The sequence below is a fragment of the Pezoporus wallicus genome, unplaced genomic scaffold (genome assembly GCF_028554395.1).
Source record: "Pezoporus wallicus isolate ANWC-B61680 ecotype Strahan unplaced genomic scaffold, APGP_CSIRO_Pwel_v1 contig_6354, whole genome shotgun sequence".
In the NCBI taxonomy this organism is placed as follows: Eukaryota; Metazoa; Chordata; class Aves; order Psittaciformes; family Psittacidae; genus Pezoporus; species Pezoporus wallicus.
In genome coordinates this window covers 2,604,195-2,627,466 of record NW_026638688.1, presented here as the reverse complement: position 1 = coordinate 2,627,466, position 23,272 = coordinate 2,604,195, and the positions used below count along the sequence as shown (strand labels likewise).

The following is a 23,272-nucleotide window of genomic DNA, read 5'->3' as shown; positions in this document are numbered from 1 at the left end:
AGTCTGGTTTGGGAGCATTTCTTGTTCTAGTTTCTCTCCAGGTGCCTGGGAATGCACTTGAACAGAGGAGTTAGATGTTGAAATGTTATTGCAGATTTATTAGTAAGTTTGGAGTAATTAATTCCAAGGCACATTTCCAACATTTTATTTATGAGCGGTATATTAAGGGCTGGAGAGGTTTTAGTGGAGGAACACCAATGATAAAAGCAATGATATAAGCCCAAGTCAATGAGATGACTGCATGATTGTCTCATGGAAAGCTCTTTTAAATGGGTTTGCGTTGGGGTTTTCTGTTACTGGGGGCAGAGAGAGTAACCTGTTCTGTATTTGCAGAATTCAAAATGCTGGGTTTCATTACCATGGAAGGGTTGTAAATGCATTTGCAATGTCCTTCATTTCAGGCAAGAGGAGAACACCATTTAATATGGATGTGCTGAACTAATATGTCTGTGTACATTGGCCCAGCTGTTTCTAAAGCTTCACATCTATAAACATTTTCAGATAGCCTTGTATTCGCTTGATCTGGGAGGAGCCCTGCAGAGCTGTGGCTGCAGTGCCAGCCTGGCTAAAGGACTCTGTTCACATTTCCTCAGTATTACAATTTTAGTAGCCTCTTGGCATGTGCTTTCTAGCTTATGTTTGCTGCAATGTTTACAGCAGAGTGACTTTTATGAGTGCGAGAGTAGTTGTATTTCATTAAAATAATCCACAAAGATGTTTGACTGGCACAGCTCATTCCAGAGGATGATGTGAGCTAGAAATTTAACAGTTTCCAGGAATCACCACTGATTTTTGCTGCATGCACCCTTCTTCAGAAACGATTCTTTATGGGTCAGCACATGCACAGTTGCCCTTTACAGCAGCCATTATGATTTCAAAATGGCATTTTACTGATTTGTTTGTGGCAGAGGGAACACCGTTTGTAGCCAAGTGTTGAAATCAGGCTTGATCCAGAGAGGAAATGGAGCTTTCTGGCCTTGCCGTTGAGTCTGCTGCCATTTTACGCCTGAGGGTAAATGCCAAGCTTGAGTCTTTGTATTGTGGATTTGGTTTGGTTTGCTGAAAATGTGTCTGTGAGTAGCTTTTTCAATGGAGAAATGATGCTACAAGACACGTTTCTTGGCAAATTGAAACCTTTTCGTACTACAATCCTTTTCATTTACAGAGCCATTGGAAGGGAAGTTGCCTTTGGCTCAGAGATGGCTCAGTGCTGACGATGTGCAGCCATGGTACTTCCTTGGGATGTGGAGTATCTTGCTGTGCTTCTGGAAGCAAACACTGTACCATCAGCCTGGGGACAGAGGCCTTTCCCACTTCATCCAGTTGCAAATGAACTCCTGCTTGCTCAGCCTGCTTCAAAGGCACCAGGAGGTAGCATTTGCTTTAGAGCTTCCTTCTGTGCTCCTGGCAAGAGAAAAGAGCATGCCACAACTGCTGCTCACAAGGCTTGGACAGGCATTTGACCTTTTGCTGAAGGTGTATGAACTTCTTTGGGAAGCAGCTACGAATATTCACTGTGCACTCCCTGTAGGTGATTAAGCAGTCACACTAACGCAGTCCCAGAGCAATTGACAAGCTGTCATGTAGTCACTGGTCCTGCAGAAAAGGAGCGTAGAATAAAATGAGGAAAGTAGGGAAATTAAGCTGACAAATGAAGATACCAAGTATTAGCGCTGGCACTAGCAAGAATGGAACAGCCTCGGCTGTCTGTAGCATTCAGTCACAGCAGGGAGTTTCATCAGATTTCTTTGCACTCATTGCAGAGGTGTGATGGTGGGAAAAATTGTGTTTAGCAAAATTAGGGAGTAGAATATGTTTTCTATCAGTGATTAAATCCATAAGAATATTGTGTCTTGTTCTCAGTTAGGAATTGTGTTATTGCAATATCAGTGTAAAAGTCAGATGTCAAAAAGTGACTTGATCTGTAATCAGCAGTGATAAAAAAACTTAAAACTATAGATTAAAAAAAAAATATTTGGATGAATTGAGTGGTTTCAGGGTTTGTTTTCTTTTTTTTTCCCAGAGGCTGGGATGGGATTTTTGGATGGTTTCTTCCAAATAGAGTTTTTCTCCCATTCTATAAGGGAAGAAATTAAAATGATCAGATTTTGAGCAAACATACAATTTTTGAATGATTACTTCTGATTGCTTTGCTGCCTTGAGGGCAATAGGTGTAGACTGTTGTCCATTCCTTTTAATGACAAATTCCACTAACATTGCCCTCCTTTTTCAAAATCCACTCACCCAGATTGTAAACTTGTCTTTTGATGGAGAGAGCAGTGTGTGTTGGAGGGAGATATACTGAGTTTTCCTTGCGTTTGCTTTTACTTCAAAGTACATTCCAGGCAAAAAGGGGTAGCATTTATGTAAAGTGTATAGGCTTTGAGTCTGGGCTGAAATGTGTGTTCAGATTGTGTTACCTTAATCCTGTTTAAGGAAAAAGAAGAATCGTCCACGATCAGATTAATATTGATTAAATGTCACAAGGATTATGAAGGAAACATACTGTACACTTACCAAACACTGAAATCAGATTTAAAGTGTGGCAGATTTATATTTTATTTCCTGAGTGTGTTCCCCAGCCTTCACAACCTGATCGGTTTAAAGCTCACATAATATTCTCCTTGATAAATTTCCACTGTGTATTCCTACTTCAGGTGCTCTCCTGAGTTTCTTTGCATCTTTGCACAAGAACGCCACAAAGAGCTTCAAAGGAATGCAGTGATGATATTGCTGTTGTTGAGCTGCTGAAGTGTTGAAAGGCCCCACATCTAGTCAAGAAGGAAATATCTAGAGGTCAGCATAAGTTGTAGCAACTTTTCTTTGTATGTCTTTTCTCAGTTTGGCTGCAAGCCCTTCTGCTCTTTTCTGTTATTCTCTTTCTATTTCTCAGACATTCAACTACTGGAGTAGACACATATATGTCTATAGACACATATATCACTAATGACCCACATTTTGATCTCAGGGCTTGCAGCTCACCTTTTTGTTTGCAAGTTTTTTAGCTTAAAACCAGGCTCCATTTATTTCTTGGGACTAGAGCCAGGTAATTGCTTCTTCTCCCTCCAGGAGAGCTGGTTGGAGTCATAAGGAGTTCCCGTCCAGCCTAACTCAGCAATAGCCCGGTACCAGGCCTATGGGTTGACTCACTCCCCATGTGAATATGGTGCCAAGACCAACATCTAAGGCAGTCTAAATAAATCACAAGACATTCTTATTATAAACACCTTTGTTCATGATACATGTGGTTTCATTACATAGATTGCCCTTAAAAGAACAACTCCCCAGCTCTTTGACAGTGAGGTGGGCAGATAGACAGACCTTTGCAGTGAGGTATTTTTATAGTATCGCAGAAAGAAACATGAATGAAGCTTTATGGCTTTTGTTCAATGCACTGGCTTAACCCAGCCAGGCTATTATTGTTGGGCCCTGAAATGGAGCTCTTATTGATTTCAGATTTGATGGGATTCAAGGGGAGCAATGGCAATTACTATGTTCATCCATTTAAAAACATAAATTAAGGGTGAAAAAGGCTTTTAAAACCAGGAATTAAAAGAAGCGGGCACAAATCATTCCTACCTATATTGTATTGGATTTACTTCCTGGGCATCTGTTTGCACAGACACCTTTTTAAGGATCTCACATATTACCCTGATGAGACCTACAGAGGAGAGAAGCTCATCAGACAGGTGTTTTCATGGACAAATTGCTGAATGTGTCCTGATCAATAGTGGGAATGGGGGTAGTTTATGGAGATCACCAACACACTGTACATTGCCTCTTGACTTTAGCTAGAAGAAAAATTGTATCAAATCCTTCTTCTTCCCTCATTTGCGCAGTACTACATGAAGGCAGAGTGCTAAAGAGAAGATACACTTAAGCCAAATCAATCACAAAGTTTGTCACAGGGCTCTGAGAACTCAATTTCATTCTAAAGCAAGGATATACAACACTACAGGTGTAGTGTGGGTAAGAAATTATTACTAAAAGAATACAAAGAGTGGGAAAGAAATGTGTTGTCTAGAAAGAAAAGGAAAAGGAAAGTGAGGAATATCTAACCAGGTACATCTGCACCTGAGCGGAAACCTGATTTCTCTCCTTTGGATTTTGTTCACCCCCAAGTGCTGCTCAGCTGATTGCCACCTACCCTTGATAGCACGGGAGCATCAATCATTACTCTAAAAATACCTCTCATTGCATTGCATTTGAGCTCTTCTTCTCTTCTTTACAGCTGATGGGAGTAGAAGCCTACAGCAAGTTTCATATAGAGGGAGCAGTCTGTGATCATTATCTTGCCACAATAGCTGGAGCCCAGTTCTGGCCAGAGAGAGCTGGACTGGCCCTTGCCTTTGCACCAGAAAAGGTGCTAGGGCAGTGTTATGCAGATCAGGTTCTTTTGCAGCACACAGGGGGAGCAAGAGGCAGCTTGGAAGGCTAAACTGTTGATACCCTCTTTCCTCTGTTTGGATTTGTTGCTGTTAAAGAAGATGCACATTTCAGCTGAACTTTGCTCACTTCTTGGGGCATTTGTAACTTCTCTCTTCCCTATGGAGTTGGGAGGGCTGAGCTCACACCAGCCTTTGCCCTGGTGGGGTGTTAGTAATCTCTCCTTCTCACAAAGCTCATGAGATTGATCAAACAAATGCACATTTGGATGAAGGAAGGTAATGGTTTAAAAGACATTCTTCAGCAGGACATTGGCAGACCAACGTGCACATACAGAACACGATGCTTCTGGTTTGTTTCAATGTGAAACTGGGATAAAACCCCACCTTTTTTTAAGCTATGTCTTGGATTAATGTCATAGAGTACGATTGCCCAAAGCTCAGCCCACTGACTTTTTATGTTGCTTCCATGTTGGAAACAGTGAGGCCAGATTGCTCATGGCAAATGTTCTGCAGGAAGGAAGGACAGTGTCATCCTGTGCAGGAGCTGGGGCTGTTGAGAAGATGCAACAGGGCAGTGGCAATGGAGGCTCCTATGACAGATGCAGAATGGAAAGAGGAAGCTGAGAGGAGATCAGAAGCTGGGTCTTGCTCCAGCAGCTCACTTGCAGTGATCCACACCACAGCCAAGCTCCTGGATGTGACAATAAACTTCTAAGAAACCACTAGAGTCAAACGAAATGCAAATTCTGATTTGGCAGACCTGTTCTCATAGAGCCTTTCGTGTGAGTCTCAAATGAAAGAAGAAAAAAAAGCAAACAAACATAAAAATATCCTCAAACCCTGTAAGTGAACTGTAAATGTTCCCTGGCCATATGACTCTTGATTTTTGTTATTGTATGAAGTGAACACATACAGGGGTCTTTGACATTTGTGTCCCCGCTCCTTATGCACTAGAAGGGAAAAAAAAACCCTAACACTCTGAGTGAATCTTTATGGTGATTCAAAACACTTTAGGAAGATCCTGTCATATGCTTTATAAGTTCGTGACTGATTGTGTGGAATTAAGTTATTGGGCAGAGAACTAGCTAATGGAAACACATTGATGAAATCATTTTTGAGGGACATTAAATGGAACTTAAAATAAAGCTGAAATGGCTTTATGGATTTTTCAGTCAAACTGTTTATGAACATTTATCGGTGGTAAATTACACAGTGTCAGAAGAGGAAATCAGTAGGGATGGCTTTTAATACAAGTCACTCTGATACAATGCTGTGAGAAAGAATAATTTATTGCCTAGGAATGTACAGTTTAGTGTGCTTAAATACAAATTATATGATTGTTTCCTCCTAACTGTCTTCAGCTGTTTGCAAATAAGTCACCCTTAGCAGAGCAGAAAGTCTCATAAGATGAAGAAAAATGTTTTCAGTACTTTGCAATGAAATAGAAATCTTGTCTTATGTATTTTTCAGGGTAGATAGAAAATGTTTTAATAACGGATAATTCAGGAAGCAGAAGCTGTGTTGTACAATAATAAATTTAATTTGCATTTGCTTTATACTCACTAAAGGGATAAGAGGGATATAGTAGTTTTGATTGGGAAGGGAGATTGTATTCTTGAACAGTGCAGTTCATGCAGCCATGAGGGTATTTCGTCTCTGTATGCTTCCCTCACTGGGAACGAGTTGGGGCTACGTAAGGATTCACTCACGATTCCTGAAACGATGTGATTTGTTTCATGTTCCTGTTAGACTTGCCTCTTGCCTTTCAGCTTAATGTCGTGTTTGCCTTCCCTTTGGCCCTGTCCTGCTGCCATGAATCATGAGTAGCGCTCAGCTCTTCTCCAGGGATGTTCCCATCCTGGAAGCATCCAACAAAGAGCAGAAATTTTCACCACTTTCTGAGCAAATGACCTTGGACTTCATATTTTTAAATCCTACCCTCTCTCTCTTCTTCCGCTCCCTGAGGTCAAACATTTGTTTCTCCATGGTGTCCCAGTTCTCTGCAGAGCCACAATAGCCCGGTTCAGTGTCCACAGCACATTTCCCTCAAACTTTTCTTCCTGTTTGCCAAAGCCTTTAGTAAAACCACTTCCCCTGGCCTAATGCCTTCACTTTCAACGCCATCCAACAATGATCCTATCGCAGCCTAGCTTGGGACTTCCATAGTGGCCCAGAGCCACACTTTGATACAGATGTCCAATGTAGTTGAGTTTGTCCAAGGCAGTTTCCCTTGGGAGGCACTGTGGGAGCTGCCAATTACCCAGGCAGAGACTGAGACTCTTTACTGTAGAAGAGAGAGGGCTGGTGGGAGTGGACACATTCAAGGTCTTTAACAGTAGCACAAAAAGAGGATGGTAATTCAGTGGTTCTCACAGTCCGAAGCAGAACAAGCATCCAGTGAAATCAGGCAGCAGGCTGAAACCAAAGGAAAAACTTCTCCAGAGCATTTAGTTAATCTGTTATCCCGTTGGTACAGAAATGGGGCCAATTAAAAGGATAATTAGGTGAGGTGGGGAAAGCTTATCAGTGTGTCTCCAGTGGCTGGATGACACAGCCAGCTCAAGGAGTCCCGCAGCTGCTGACAGCCAGAGTCAAGGGAGGGATGTCTCAGTCCTGGCCCATCAGCATCTCCTCAGCCCTGAGTGGTTGATGTCCTACTCAGTGACAGGGACAAGTGGCCCTTTGGGAGATTTTGTGCTCTTAAACAGAATAATAAGTAATGATATTGTCAAGGCAGGAAGCCTTATCAGGGCAGGTAGTGTTCACTTCTAATTCGTATCAAAGGAGAGAAACAAAAGGATTTGGAAATCTCCAGTTCTCAGCACATAAGGGACTCTTTCATGGATCTGGGAATAAAGGAGACAAGGAAAAGAGGGTTTACGAACAGTGTATAGGGAAAGAAAAACAAGGAGATGGAGGAAAGGAATAGATGTTCTTATTTTCAGCCTTCCTGAAATGATCACGTTGGAGTCTTCTCTGTCTTTGTTTCTAAAGTTGCTTCCTGCATTTGAATGAAATAAGAAAAGCCTAGAAAACCCAAGTCACTGGAAATATGCTAAAGTTCCCCTTATTCTGCAGGTATTTCTGGTACATGCAGGTTCTTATTTGGGGCTTCTCATAACTTAGGTAGCTGACTGAAGGTGTGTAAAAGTGAATCAAAGTTACCAGCATAAAGTCACCATTTAAGCAATACAGGTGGAAGGGGTACAAGAATATCTATGTGCACCTCCCTGTGTGCACTTACTCATCCTCCTCCCCTCGAAAATCATTGTTTTGTTCCACAGATATGTGCAGGCTGTAACTTTTGCTAAGTTTCATTGCAGAGCTAATAGGCAAACAATTGTGTGGATAAGCAGAGACTTAAATCATTTGGAAACTGTTGAGAGAGAACAGATCTGATAGTAATAACCTTCATGGCTGGCAAGCTACAGCTGCTTTTGACAACTTGTAGCAATGAAAGCTTAAAGTTAAGAGCTAAATATCTGTATTGTGCCATAGGATCAATTTCAATTCCCAAGTTTAAAGCTTGAAACTTTAGGCTGCTGTTATTATCTTTGAGATTGCTCGGGGTTTTTTCTGTAGGTTAGAAAGGAGTTGGTTTTTTTTTTAATAAATGTTGGCGTTCTTGTTGTGATTCTGATTTTTTTTCTTTAACACAGTGGGACAGCTTAGTTAATTTATTTCAGTGCAATGAAAGCGTGGTCTTATTGAAGCCACAAGTGGTTTTCTTTTCTAGGAGAAATTGTAGAAGGATGTTGTATTAACATGTTTTGTATCAACTTAGATCTTTTATTCTGTAGCGGTGACTTCCAGACTGCACATAGATAACAATTATAATAGCATGTGTAAAGAGACATGTCAAAGAATATATGTAAACAGTCTTAACGGGATCTGTAGTTTGCACCAATGGCTTTACTGAAAAAAGAAAGGAAAGAAAAAAAAAGCCACTGGTGTAGTTTGCACGCTGACGCTGAAATTGCTGTGATGACTCCAGATAATGAATATCTAACTGTTCGCAATGCATCTGAACGCACAACCACAGGTCTGAATTTAAGAATAGAGGTCATACTTGCTCACTGGGTAGGCAGCTATGTATTAGAGAACACGAACATCAATTTCTGGTGCACTGCTGTGTGTCAGACAATACCATTCTTAGCTGTGTTTTAATTGCAAGTTTCAGTGGGAGTGAGAATTTGACGTTCTGCAGCACAGAGCATCTGTGACAGCACCTGGGGACTACTGTGTCCCAGCAGAGTATTTAAAAAGAGGAATGGGTTCAGAAGAGAGCAGTGAGAAGTCCAGGAAATCTGCTTCACAGTGAATGATTCAGAAAGCCCTGACTTCTCAGAGAATCAGAGATGGTTGGGGTGGTTGGGTCACCATCAGCAGATACCTACCTACAGAAGGTGACGAGTCTGGTCGTGCATGGCCAGTTGCATGCCACATGAAGATTTAGTGGCTGAAAGTGAGACCAATTCTGATTAGATACACATTTTTTAATTAGAAGAATTAGTAGAAAGGCTTGCCAGAGGCTGGCATGTGATACATTTGGCTTAAAATAATGACATAAAGAGCATCTCTTTCTAGAGAGACACAGGATGGCTCAGTCACAGAATATGGACCAGTGCAGGGGTGGCTGGGTGCAGTGGCCCAACTTGGGCTATGCAGGTGGCCACAGAAGAGGATTGCAGTGGCCTGAAACCGAGGAAAGCTGTTCATATTACCTTGCAGTTTACAGCTCGTGATCTAAACAGTCAGCAAATGGGGATAGTGCTACCTTCCCCAGCATCGCCAGGAGATGGGGAAAATGAGCAGAAGTTAAATGACTTCTGGGTCACACATCAAACCGTTAGCCAGGCTGGGACTAGAGCAGAGTCTGCTGTCTGCCTGTGCTGTGTTTCATCAGGTGGACACCTCCCTCCTTTTCCCCAGGCAGGAGCACAGCCCGACCAGAGATACGTTTGCAGTGATTAAGCCAAAATTTGGTTTCTCCTTTGAGTATCTCTGAGCCCAGCAAAAGAAACAATGTCATGACATGCATCCAGGTTCATTAATGGGTGATGTAGCTGGATTAGATGCCTGGTTACCAGGGGGGTATCTTTTCCAAGTTCCCTGCATCAGTTGGGTTGGCAAACACTTCCCACAGTGGGGGTGCATGCTGGTGTCTTTACAGCCAGAAGTGCAGTTTACAGGCAAATCCCAGTTGTAATCAAGGCAACCAATTTCAGATGATCAAGGTCTGGCTTTTCCTGGGGACAGAAGGGATGTGTGCAAGCAAGAAATGGGATCAGGCGATGGGTTAAATTGCACCTAGGTATGATTTGACAATCACTCCCCTGATAACAGCTTATAATGTTTACAATTTGTCTTCTGTTTTGTTTTGTGATTTCAGGAGCAGAAGGCACAGTGTTCCCTAAATCTATAGAAACTCCCAATGTCAGGGCAGACCCCTTCAAGGAACTAAGGTAAATTTTGGAATATGGTTTAATGGTTACTCAGTGGAGCCTTGTTTGAGTTGTGCATACTGCTGGGCATCATTTCTGCTGTTACGTAAGAGCTTGGGGTTGACTTTGGAAGGCATCACTGAGAGGATGCCATAGAAGGGACCTGTCATCCTTACATATAATGTGACCGAGCTAAAGGCAGTCATGGGTGGTGAGAGCATCATTTATCCTCTATAACCTGCCCTGTGTACCCTGGGATCATCATTTGAAAAACAAATAGAGAAATCATCTCCTGGTTGTGCAGGGAGGCACTGGAGTCCATGCTGAATCATGGGGAGCAGCAGCAGGGAAAAGGATAATGCTCTCCAGCATTATCTGTCTTGCAGAAATGCAAACGCTCCCTGACCTACACTGGGTATGGGTATGTATGCATGTAACTGCTGACACTGGCAGCAATGCCACTTGCTGACAGCAATGCATCAAGAGGGAATAAACAGCACAGCTCCTGGGAACCTCAGGCTAATGCTGAGCATTATATTTATTTAAAACCAAGCCACACATGTGGCACTACGGGTTAGTTTGAATGACTGGTCCCTGACAAAGACTAATCATATTGCCTAATAAGTTAGCAACCACATCTCTTGGTATCTTCTGACCAAGAGGACTGTCAGGATTTGCCATTGATGCAGTAATTATCGTTCCTTAGAGAAAGAGAGAGAAAAAGTGAAAAAAGTCTCCAGAAGGATGTCTTCTCCTTAGGTCTTAGGTTGCAAACTCTCCTTTCCTGGGAACTGCTGGGAGTGAAGCAGTCTTCAGACAGCACGAGGTGCGGGTGCACCGAGATGGGAGAGGACCTGTCATTAACTCTCTCTGCTCTGATATGGAGATAGTTATGGCCTACTGTGGAAGATGAGGAACACCCTGTGTGCCTTCCCTTGGGTCTATCTTCCAGTTTCTCTCAAAACACTCTTAATTCTTCCCAGTTTTGCTCTTGTGGGATCCTATGTCATACAACAGCTACAGTGGTGGTGTGATTCAGTTTGTTATGAAAGCTTGTCCCCTTTCTCCATGCAGTGGCTTTGTCCCTGCCTTGTGGTTTTCCCAATCTCGGTATACTTAAGAAAGGAAACAGGATCTTTTCTCAGCCTGACATGCTCCAGGAGGTCAGGGGTTCATGGTGCAGAGCACATGTACCCCCCCATTTCCCTGGGCAGAGCAAGGAAACAAAGCAGTCAGTGGGTGGATGGATTTGTAGGTGAGGTTCAGGTGACAAAGGATTTCTGGCACAGCCCAAGTTTACTGACATATTCGGTGGGGGAAAAAAGGCAAAAAAGAGAAAGCAAGATCATGGTTAAAATATCCAATAACATCTAATTAACTTACAAAACCAGGTCCCATTTTCAGTAGTGCCGAAGAGATGCAAGATTTAGGTCCAAGATTGTGGTTACTTAGGACTTTTCTAAACACGGGAGGGGAATTTAATCCAAGTAAGTGTAGAGTGTCGTATTAGAGGGGACAAATGTGAATGGAAATGTCCTTAATCTGACTGAGTATGCTTCTGTTCCAAAGAGAATTAAACTAAATGAAATTGAAATGAATTAATGGCAGCATCTATGCAAGGGGTTGATTCCGTATATTTCGTAGAATCATAGAGCGGTTAGGGTTGGAAAGGACCTTAAGGTCATCTAGTTCCACCCCCCCGCCATAGGCAAGGATGCCTCGCACTAGACCATGGCGCCCAGGTCTCTGTCCAACCTGGCCTTGAACACTGACATTTGGTCTGCTTTAACTTCATGTTGTTATTTCACTTGTTTTATGCAGAGAGCTGTTAGATAACTGACTTCCTTTGAAATTAGTGGACTGGGTGAAAAAGGAATCCTGCCAAAATCTGGGGGTTTGTTTGAGATTTTTTAAGGGAAAATCATTGAATTAGATTTTCCTCGACAAAATGTCCCGTGGGGTCCTAAAATATTCTGTGTGCGTCTGAAAATTTTATCTTGGCAGAAATAAATGGTTTTTTTTCCACCATCCTGAGAAGAACAGAGCCAATGGTAGCACCGTGTAGGGAAAGCAAGATTTCCCAAGAGCAAAAGCTCTATTTCTCCCTAAACCAAGAACCATCCATCTCTCTCTCTCTACATGCTGGAACCCTGGCTGCTTCTTAGGTAAAATGGTGCCTTTTGGGTGCAGTGCAGAGTTAATAGAGAAAATAATCTTACTCTTGGGGGCCATTTTTTTGTACCTTCCTATTTTGATAGCAGTATGTGTGCATAAAGGTGTCCTTTTGGCCTTTTTAAAAAGATGCTGTGGTGAAATGGGACTGGATGAGGTAGCATATAGGTCCCGAGCTGTCATACATTGCTAGGAAAGCAGCATTGTAAACATGCACTCATTAGATGCTTGACTCTAAAAGCCCCATTTCTGTAGTAAATAGCACAAATGTTCTTTCCTCAGGCTGAAGTTCTCAGGATGGGGAAGTGCACATTCAGCTATTGTAGGCTGTTGTCAGATGTCCCCAACCTCCATCACTCATCCTAGACCAAATGGTTATGGTTAGGTTTGTGATTTATCCTTTATTCTCTTTTCAGTATCAAACTGACTCCCACTTTTTTCATTAGGAGACTTCAAAATAAGGTGACAGCAACTGTCAGTATCAGAAAGAGAGGAGACCAACTGCTCCTGTCACCACTGGGAGTCAGACCATCTGTATGTCTTCTTTCCCTTTCTCCTCTCTTTAACAGACAGACAGATTTCCCCTGCAAGATAGGCAGTACACTATTGTGTCAGTCATCTCTGTTTCTGTCCTTCTTTTCCTCCCATCTCCCAAAGGCATTCAGTCATGCCCATGTCTCACTCTCCAAACAACAGCACACACGATCTCAACAGACTTTCTTGTCCCTGTTTGTCAGACAAATGGTCTTCAGTTCATACAGCCTAATTTATTTATCAGTAACCACCTCCTCTGCAAGGTGGACACCATCCTGGAGAATACGCAGTGTGTGGTCCCTTTGCTGAGTGCCCTTTTTAAAATGCTTGTGTATGCAGTGGTTTAGATGGGGAAAATTCAGGTGGCAATATGTCTGTAACCCTTTCCTTACTAATGTGTGTAAGCCCATGTAATGTGCTAAGCCTATCACAAGGCTGCAGGAATTGGTTTGGTTCTTGTTTGAGCCAGGTCTGGACTTTGCTGTTGAGTCTTCTCATGAATCTCTCATATGCTGCAGACTCATGTGTCCTAAACCCGTCTTATTAAGTATCAGTTGTAGCAAGAAAGCCAGAGCTCCTAAATGTCCTTAGTGCAGAGTGTTATTAATGATTTGTATTTCTTCTTTGCAATCTAGAATGTTCTTTAATAATGACTCATTAGAACTGGAGGTGGTTGAAAAACTATCTGCTATACTTCTGTGAACATTTGCATGTTTTTACTTATTTGAAATAATTTTAGACTCCTGAAAGTTTTGGTAGTTGTTCGTTGGGTTCTAAAGTGGTCAAAAACAGGAAAAGGAAAGCAAACACATTCAAATTATTTTCAAATTCTTGTAAAGTTTAACACTGCCATTCAGTATCATCCCAAAATAGCTTAGTCGGAGGGCTTGGGAGATTGAAATTTGGCTTGGGAGATTCGGATGTTGAAATATTTGTATTCATCTGCGTTGACTCTTTTTAATGCAGGTTAGTGTCTTTGACGTATGGTAATGTGGTTGCCTGTGTATAATAGTTGAATTCAAGATGACCTTTTCTCACTGGATTATTTTAGTGGCATCCAAGTAAATTGTCAAGAGCCTGTCTTGAGAACCTCTCCTTGACACTGGCAGGAATCACCTGCCTTTTTCTGTTTATCTTCCAAAAGGCTTATATGTGCAAAGGAGACTAATGGAAGTTGCCTGACAAATGAGCACTCTTCCAAGGTGAGGGATAAAGGGTAAACCAGCCAGTGAGAAAGGAAGAAGGGAAATAATTTGAGGGGAGGGGATTAAAAAGTGGGTTATCCAATATAAGGAAAAAATATGAGGATGATGTTAAACTGCTAAGTGTTAGAAGCTGGAAGAGTCTGTGTCAGATGAGCGCTGTGTTGTAGTGTTGTCCATCCTGGTCCCTGGGCTCACAACTAGCATAAGCACCTGCCCAATTTCTAGGTCATGCTGGGGGGGCACCAGAGCATGGAAATTGGGCTTAGGGCATTTCTGTTCCTAGAATTAGATAAAAGGAAATCAAACAGCATGAAATTTAGTCCATAAGGGGCAAGCACACACCTGGAATTCATCCACAATTATTGTAGTTTAAAAATGGAGTAAGCTGCTCATCCAAGACAGGAAACCAAGGGATGACTGTTTTTCCTGTAATGCACAAATATAGTTAAGGGAGAATTAATCCCTTGGGCTTGAAGGGGTAATTTTTGACCAAAGTTAATTATGAAGCACTGAAAGTACGAAATGGCAGATGAAATGTACTTGCAGCTTGATTTTATTAGGGCAATTCTACCTTTCCATGTACAGTATTGAGCTATCCAAATAGTCCAAGTGAGACCTATTGTAGCAAAAAGCAATTTAAATACAGTGCTCAGCTAATGTAACAATACTCATTTTGCAAAACAGTAATTCTTACCGAATGAAGGTTTCTCTCAGCTGTGTTTCACAAGGCAGCAGAGACATTTTCCGTAAGTATGAACACAAATAATGTTTCTGTCTAAAGTCCATTACATTAATAAAGATTAAGAGAACAAAAATTTAAGGAAATGCAAAAAATGAATGGTCTGAAAGAGGAACTAATTGGTGAGAAATAGAAGTAATTTATAAAGACTAGTGCGTGATACTGAAGCTTGTTTAGTTTACAGAAACCACTTCAGGATTTCTTTGCGGTGTCAGCAAGGGGAAGATGTCCAGTGTAGCCTTGTATCTAGCTGGTGTTATTTTCCAATTGATTTGCCATAAAGGGTGCAATTTTTTCTCCTTTTATACCAGTGCAATCCCAGTAATTTTGGTAGTCCTACCGTTGTAAAAGACAACAGACGTACCTTGGGATGAGCTTTATCTTTCATGTTGTAACAAATATAACTATTTCCATGTGACACAGATGGATTTGATTTATGTGACTATCTCCACACATATGTATTAGTGTACAACTAAAATGAGAGACCATGTTCCTGGTTTCTAAACTTTAATCTAATGTGAGTGGACTTTGGTGAGTTTCTTTTGAATGGCAGAGGTCCTCATCTCTCCGTTTTCTATTCTAGGAGAGCACATCCGATCTAGCAGTTTCCCCGTGACAGCTAAGGCTTCCTGAAATGCTCAGTGTTGGATGAAACTTTCTCAGAGCAGAATTTACACTGATTTCACAGCCACTTTGCTTTGGCCTTTCCTCCTGTTGACATCCCCTCCAAGCTGCTGCCTGTTCAGCTATTAGAGAAGGCAAACCACGGTCCTTCCAAATCAGAGACAGTTTTTCTAAAGGTTTCTTGTAGACAGCGTATCAAGATCTATTTATACCACTGGATACAAGGCTTGGAGTTAAAGAGGCAGTTGATTGTTGGAGATTTCCATCTGTTGAAGTATTTCTGTTGCAAAAAGGGGTGAGGGAGGTTGCTGTTCCATTTCCTGCATTTTATCTTTAACGGCCTTCATCTCTCTCACGCCCAGCACCAGAAAGAGGAGGATTTAGCTCTTGGTGCCCTTTCTTTCCCTGTTTCCAGCAGGGGGAATCCTAGATTTGGATTCCCAGGAAGCACATGCCTTGGAAATGGGCATTCACAGAGTTTTACTGATTTATCCTGACTGGATAAATCATGGCCCTGCCCTGTTCACAGTGCTGCTAAATAGCATCTGTCCATAGACAGGCAGATCCTCTTCAGAGCAGGCTAATGGACAGTGACAGCAGGCTGGGCAGGAAGGTGTTTTGAACAGAGCATATTGCTAAAGAGAGAAATGACATGGGCTCAAGGGAAAAGAGGCAAAGCAGTTAGAGTTGGTGGCTGAGCAGCCTGCAGTGGGGTGCATGGCTCTTCCCAGATGCACCTGTGTCTCCTGCGCTGTGGGAACACGTGGGTGAAAGAAGTGCAGATGCCACCAGAGCTGTGAGGCCCTTCAAGCGAAAACAAGACCACGAATAGGGAAGTAAAGGGCAGATTTCTAAAGGAAATTGCTGCCAAATGGTATAAGGGATAGACAACAATGGAAATACCCCTCTTATTCAGTGGTTGGTGGGCAGATACACAAGACTGCATGTATATGAACAGCATAATTGCAATTGGAGCAGTGGCTGCAGAGACCAGTTTAACTTTTCCTGGGCACTGAGTAAAATACAGCAGCCTGGTTCCATTATTCTCTCTCTACATTTATTCTGTAGGAGTTTCCTAATGCAAACAAAGCCTCTTTCTGGGAGATATCAGTCGTCAATCTGACTGTTATCGCAGATTGAATATCTTTCTTGTATACAAGATCTGCATCCTGCATGGGTGTGTTGTGCCCCCGGATTGTCATTAGCTTTCAACAGCAGTTGCTTGCTCCGTAATCCGTAATCAGAGCATTCATCTAACCTTTGAGTGCCATTCACAAAGGTGTATGAGCCAGAAGTCCTCTGGGACTTGAAAGAAACCCTATCAGTGTGACCAATCTGTACAGTCAGGCATGTACATATATCCTTTTGAATAACAAAACTGAGCTTTTTTTGTTGCCTTTTTTAACTCTCTGTGCAGCACACTGCTAACCTTGAGTGGAAAATAGATGCTAATAAATGCGAGGTCTTAAAAATGTGAATTACAGCCATTTCATACTCCATGGCAGACTCACACTGGTGAAATGGCTTAATACTTAATTACAATGCCTGTCCTTCTCTTAAGTGCAAACAACGTTCCTCAGATAGATTTTGCAATGACACCTGTGGAAATAAATTATGCAACTAATTAGTTATTCAGATAATACAGAATATTGGCTATGCACCGTTTGAAAGGATGTGGCGACACATCTTACATGATGTATCTGTATGGTAGGTTACTCAGCTCTCTGAGGTGGTATTTTTGGGAAGGCCTCAGAAAATGATGAAAATGCCCTTTAGCCTCTGGAATGCAAATGTTTATAGAAAATGTTGCCTTTCATTGCATTTTGATAATGATTGAGGAGGGTTACCGTGTTCCGGAGTGACATAACTTGCTGCTTGTGTCCTGGGAGGAATACCTGATCTGCAGGTTCTAAGGACCATTTTGGGGGGTATAGGATCTGCAGGTTATTAACTGCAGCCATATTGTCCTAAAAGCAATCATTAGACAGCTATCCAGAGAGAAGGGCAGGCAAACCAGAGTTTGTTTCTAGTGCAAGTTGGGTGACATACCTGCCTTGCTGCAGAGTCTGGCTAGTGCTGATGTCATGTAGGGTTAGTTGGGAGATGCTGCAACGCGAATCAGTTGGCGTATTGGACTGGGATGCATCATTTGTAATGCTCTGTGAGAGGCTCAAAACCTATTCTTTTATCATAACATTTGTACTTGAGATAGAGCTATTTGTACCAAGGATATTGAGCATGAAATATAAAAGTAAATAGAAAGGAGGCAAGGAAAGCACCTTACCTACCTATCACTGCGATCCAAATCCTTTGCAAATACTGTGATATTTAGGATGTAATCATGTTCAAAATGCCTGAATAGCTCAGGAGAGAAGGAGATTTTCCTTTGAACACTGTACTTATCTTAAAGAAATGAGAGGATGTAATCCACTGAGCACTATTGCTTTTGGGTAGAAAAAATACATGTTTTTCTTTAATATTTCTCCCTCTCCCTTTATACTTCTCTCCTGCTGCGTATCTCACATTTCTAAAACCCAAAGTAAAGAACAAAACAGGCAAAATGAAAATCTTTGCCTTACTCAGCACTTTTAAGAAAGAAACTTAACACATGGCCTGGGAGCAGAGCCCAGCATGGGAACCACAGCTGGGGCTTTGCGTGCCAAACAGCAGCAGTTACAAACCAGCTTCCTTAAAGCTGACTGTCTAACATGGACTTCTCATTAACCTGGTACAAAATAGGGAAGGACTGTTTAGATGCTTTCCTGCCCAAGTGAGGTGCTCCTCAGGGTTTTGTTTCCTACTGCCATCTGTTGATGCTAGAGGATTTGGCTGTATCAAGGCAATAATACTTATTATTTAGTTTGAGTGATGTGCTTTGAGCTATACAAGTCCACTGTGATTAAAAAGACACTTTTACAAGTACATTAATTGTGCTTTAGACTGTAGTAAGGAATCAATAGCTGTTGCATAACCCTGTTAAAGAGAGGAGAGAAATGTGTCCATAACCATAATGGGGTCCTATCTTTTGAAAACAGTATTTTGTATCCTCATTAAGAGACATTATAAATATTCACTCTGTCTGCAGAATCTTTATTCTGAATTTGTTGCATGTGGAATAGAGTTGTTTTCTCTAGGCCAAACAGGAGTAGCAATGTCGTTTCCTCATAACTGGAATTGATTTTATCTTTTTAATGTGTGGTGTCTGCTGCTGTGTGTACTCCTCATGTATTTTGCAGTATGGGTTTATCCCATGGGCTGTTTTGGCTATTTTGGCTCCTCTGGCCTTGGATATTAATAATATCCAACCAAATAGTATTGCTGAGTTCATACGAAAGGAATGTTACTCCTTGCTGCGGTGTTTGGACTCAGCTTGGCCTCTCCATGCAGAGCTAGCAGATGGGTAATGAGAACCCCTTTCTAAATACAACTCAGCAGTCAAACGTGTCCCTCTTTGAGGACCCCAGCACAACCCATAGTTTCTCCTCTGGTATCTACTTCAGGTAGAATAATGGTAATATATTTTTAGTATATAAGCAGTAGCTGTGCAGTACCATGCACTTTCTGGGCTCAGCAGTGAATTGGCTCAGCAATGTTGGACTGGTACTAGTCAGTGACCCATCTTGCACCTTGTGCATGCTCTTGTACTATGAAGAGAGGAAATGGAAATGCAGAAGCTACTTGTGCTGGCAGCACAAGCAGAAGCAGGCAGGTGATTCCTCTTTCTCTTCTCTATCTTGGTAAAGCTGAGAGCCCGTGGACTTCAGCCCCTCATTCCCCTTGTGCTGACACTTCTGAAGCTGTCAGCTCCCTGCTCTGGCTCCCAGCTGAGTTGGCATTGGAGTGACTCATTGAAAAAAAGCAGCATTTTTTGAGGCTAAACATGTGAAAGCACCATATTAAAGGTGGAGGTTTGAAATATAAAGGTGGCTGGTTTGAAAGACCAGGTAGCAGCCACCATTTCATCCATGAGCAGAGGTGGCTGCTATAAATACGTATCTCAATACATACACACGGCTTTGCTGGCAAGTGAAATAATGCCATGTTTCACTTCAGCTGCATGAGGACATTGTGTTCTCGGACAAAAGAAACCAAACTTGTAAGTGTGTGTTTCACAGTGTTTTGTGGCTTCAGGGGCAAGCAGGAGATTGGGAAGCAGAAATGTGAATGCAACCCAGTAAGAGCCAAAAAGCAAGTGAGAGTCTACAACAAAGCCGGAAAAACACATCCAGAAGTAAAGTTTGGTCCTCCAGAGAGGAGAGGCAAATCTCCCAGGGTGTGGGCAGTAGCTGCAGGGGGAGATTTCCCCTGGGTTAGGCTGACAAGAGTGGGTGTCAGGCTCTTGGGACCCTCTTGGCAGTTGTTTTGGCAGCTGAAACTCAGCTACAATTCTCTGCTTCTCATGATGAGTTGACGTTGATTCGTGAGTTATCTCTTGCTTTTCATAATACAAAAAGAAAAATACTCTTTTTCCCTTTTTGCCTTGTTTTGTGTCATTAAGGATGGTTGTAGGAAGGCAGGCCGAGTAGTTATAAAGTGACCCAGGAGAATCAAGCAAGAAAGTAAACCAAAAACCCCAAAGCTTAGGCCATCAAGGATCATAAAAGAGGTTGTAAAGCATAGGGGAAATGGCCACTTGGTGAGTTCCAGAACAGCTGAGAAGGCTGGATAATGAGGGGATATGTAAGATGTTACCTGCCGGAGAACTCAGTGAAAATCTGCCTATACTTGATAAAATAAGGGCAAAAAGTAAGACATGAAGGGTGTATGCTGCTAGTGCTGAAATGTGTGGCAGTGATTAAAATATGTCATGTCCTGTCCACTTCCTTAAGTGTTAACATTTTAAAAAGCAGAGGAAGAAGTAAAATGCCAATTTAATTTATTTTATTAAGGATTTGGTGTCTTAACTTTAATGAAGGAGTAATAAATATAAATGGATATTAATGGAAGGTTATTAGAGCTGTTCATTTTGATAGAAAATATGCAGTATCTTCTTGTGCCGTGCCAGAGGTTAAAGATTATTATTGCTTCCTAAGGTTTCTGAAATTAAAGTCTCTCTCTTACGACCCACAAGGTATGATCTAAAATGTGTGCATATGAAATGGTTTGCAGTAAATTCATATAGCAGTAAAAGTCTCTTTAGAAAAACAGGATATCTTACACAAATCAGCTGAGGGGCTCTGTCTAAAGATGAAAGCTTTTTTATAAACCTGAAGAATATCATTTTGCTGCCAAAAGGATTACCCTGAGAGCACAGAGAAACCTGTGAAAAGGTCCTCAGCTTTCAGCAAGTGGTTGAAACCCAGCGTTCCCTGGATTAAAAACTACTTGGCTCTTTTATCTGGTTTATACACTTCTAATTAATTACAAATGACAGAGTATTTTAGCGTACAAAAATTAAGTCCTTTGTAATTGCTGTTCCTTTCTATCTGAAGCCTCCTGACCTCTCAGTACCAGATAATCAGTTCTTGTTTCCCCTGGGGCAGAAGAAACTGTGCTGGGAGCACAGTGGAAAAGCCAGCCTGAGCTGTACAGTGCCAGGAGATTTGGGCAATGCATTTCTACTCCTCACCAAATCCAAACCTTTAGGTGTATCATACTGCAGGCACTGGCTTAATTCACTAAGACTTGCTGAAGTACAGAAACTTAGGTGAGGTGGGATTACCAATGTGGTTTTGGTGTTAGCATTAAATGGGCTAAATCCTGTGGGCAATGCTTTGCCTTTATTAAGAAAACCCAAAACATTCCCATGAAGTCATCTCCCTTGATCACTTCTGTGGAATTCATTTAAAGTTACTGAGGTCTTCTTGTAAACGCACTCTATGTGTTTCTTCATGAGCTGCACATCTGGAAACAACCTGGGATCTGGTAGTTGCCTTAGTATGGGACTTGGCCCATCTATGCCCTGAATACTTCCATAAATGCTCAGGTTTTGCTATATGGGATCTAACATTGTATGGAGATGAAAGTCATTTATCCTCATCCCCTACATCAGTTCATGCCTAATTCTTTGCAAAAAAAAAGGTCTTATTGAAAACATCAAGGGCAAAACTGCTAAAGAGAGTGGAAAATAGAGCACTAAATCTCTCCTAGTCCTTTCTTGCTCTTTCCTGCTTAGTATATGACAATTTTTTCTAAAACACCCACTAGATAACGTTGATTTTATGGGTTCTCGGTTGAGCAGTGGAGTATCATTTAATCTGTCCATCCATTAACATTGTTCTGAACAGTGAGAGGGGACCAAGCAATGAATTTGTCAGAACATTCTGCAGAGCTCTGAGGTGCGTGGCATTCAAGCAACATCACATCAGGAGTCTAAATCTGAGTGTTGAGGTTAGTTACAGATAGAAAGTATAAATCAAGCAATAAAGGATGCCTATAAAAAAGGATGCTGTCTCTTAAATGAAGACACTTTAGAGTCCATCATAAACCCCTGACATATATTCAGTCACTCTGCCTGCCGTCACAGTCTGAAATATATTTCAAGGTGCCTGCATATCTTATGCTGTAATCTCTAATAAATATATGCACATTCTCAATGATGTTGCATCATACCTTGTGAACTGATGTGACTTGAAAGGGGAATTGGTGTCAATGCAATAGGAGTTCTGCAGGCAAAGGTGCTCAGATACACATTCAAAGTATGTCAAAATGTCTGCGCAACAGCAAAGTCAGTGTTGGTTTCATAATCATCTCTTTGAGGAAGATTTCTTCTAGCTGGATGCCAGTTCTCTGTTTCTAAGTGAAGCAAAGCACATACAATTTCCTTAGTGTCTGGCTTCCCTACTCCAGTTTGAATTTCCGGAAACAAAAGCAACGTCTTTAGCTGTGCTTTTGCTTAGAGTGATGAATAACAAAATTAGCTGTCAAGAGCTAGGCTGAAATTCCAGCAGAGTTACTGAATACTTACATACAATGGTTCTCTTGCTCCCCATATGGAGATTATGGCTCTCTTGAAAGAACAATTGCAAGACTGCCGTAGGAGCAATCCTTAAAACTGATCATCCCTTATATTTTAGTAGCTGTCAGGAATTAACAGTGTGGCATTGATTTACGAAGCTATCCAGGCCACTTCTGCAGAGCTTCCTTCCTTTCAGAGATGAGTATTCTGGGAAGCTGCTAGTATATGTGTTATCCATTTTAACCCATCAGGCACTGTCCATATGCTTTGCTAGTTAACATGTCCAATAGTAACTTTAGACATTTGAGAACCTGAGAGATTCATTTTTTATACTTGACTTACTGATTTTTCAGAGTATGGTACTCCATACTGTACAAACCTCAGGAGATCATGAGCTGCTCATTTTAAGGAAGAATGTTGGGCAATTCTGATGTTTTCTACTTGGTTAAAAGCAACAAAAGAGGAACCAAACTTGGGAAAAAAAAACAAAACAAAACAAAAAAAAACAGCTGATGCATTAAGTGTTTGTGGTCACCATAAGAATGTGCAGACTTCACATCTGACTCGGATGCTTGAAAAATTAAAAGATCTACTTGCAGTGAAAGGCTAGAGAAGAGACTGGGGATGATTGGTTATCTCATGTAAGCAGTATGGTGTCTCCCTGTGGTGTGCCACTAAACTTCTTGTCATAAAAGACCATGTAATCTTGATTTCAAAATGGGACAGAATTTACCATGTTTTTAACAGACCTACGTGTTTATGTAAAAGTGCTGTATGTAGTAAGAGAGAAGTGATGCCTTGTACTTGCTCTTTTATTGGCTTATCTGTGTTATTTTGGCAGGAAAGTTACCACAATACCAAAGTCTGAAGAGTTTAATAGAAGTGAATTGGAGACTTTGGGTAGAGTACAAAGTGTATAGACAGGTAGATTCACTCTTACTTTCCATCTGAATAATTGCTGATTTATGCTGGATGTTAAAACAGCTATTTTCCGTTCCAAACCTTAATACAAGCATAGAGATGGTGAGGCTGCTGGCTTTCTGAGGGTTATAACTTTGAGTGATCTATGGGTGATGCTAGATTTGACCATGTGTAAATTCCATTATTCTGTGATGCATAAGCCCCTGATTTCTGGGGAGTTAATGAAACTGTGTATGGATGGGCAGCCAGTGAGCACACCACACTGTGCTATTGAGCAAGTCACTCAGAAACACTCTGGCAGCTTTGCCATTAGCACAGCCTAGCTTTTCCTGCTGTGCACTCTGCTA

The 23,272-nt window shown here is 41.6% G+C and overlaps 1 protein-coding gene across 11 annotated transcripts in view; it reads left to right on the top strand.

The window, feature by feature from the left end:
- The window catches only part of SGCD (sarcoglycan delta), a 325,796-nt gene that overhangs the window by 283,991 nt on the left and 18,533 nt on the right, over nucleotides 1-23,272 (top strand). For all 11 annotated transcript variants that reach the window (XM_057411983.1, XM_057411980.1, XM_057411982.1 and 8 more), the window contains one exon: nucleotides 9,781-9,853. In XM_057411983.1, coding sequence (XP_057267966.1) covers nucleotides 9,781-9,853 — 73 coding nt within the window. The remainder of the gene's footprint in view (nucleotides 1-9,780; nucleotides 9,854-23,272) is intronic.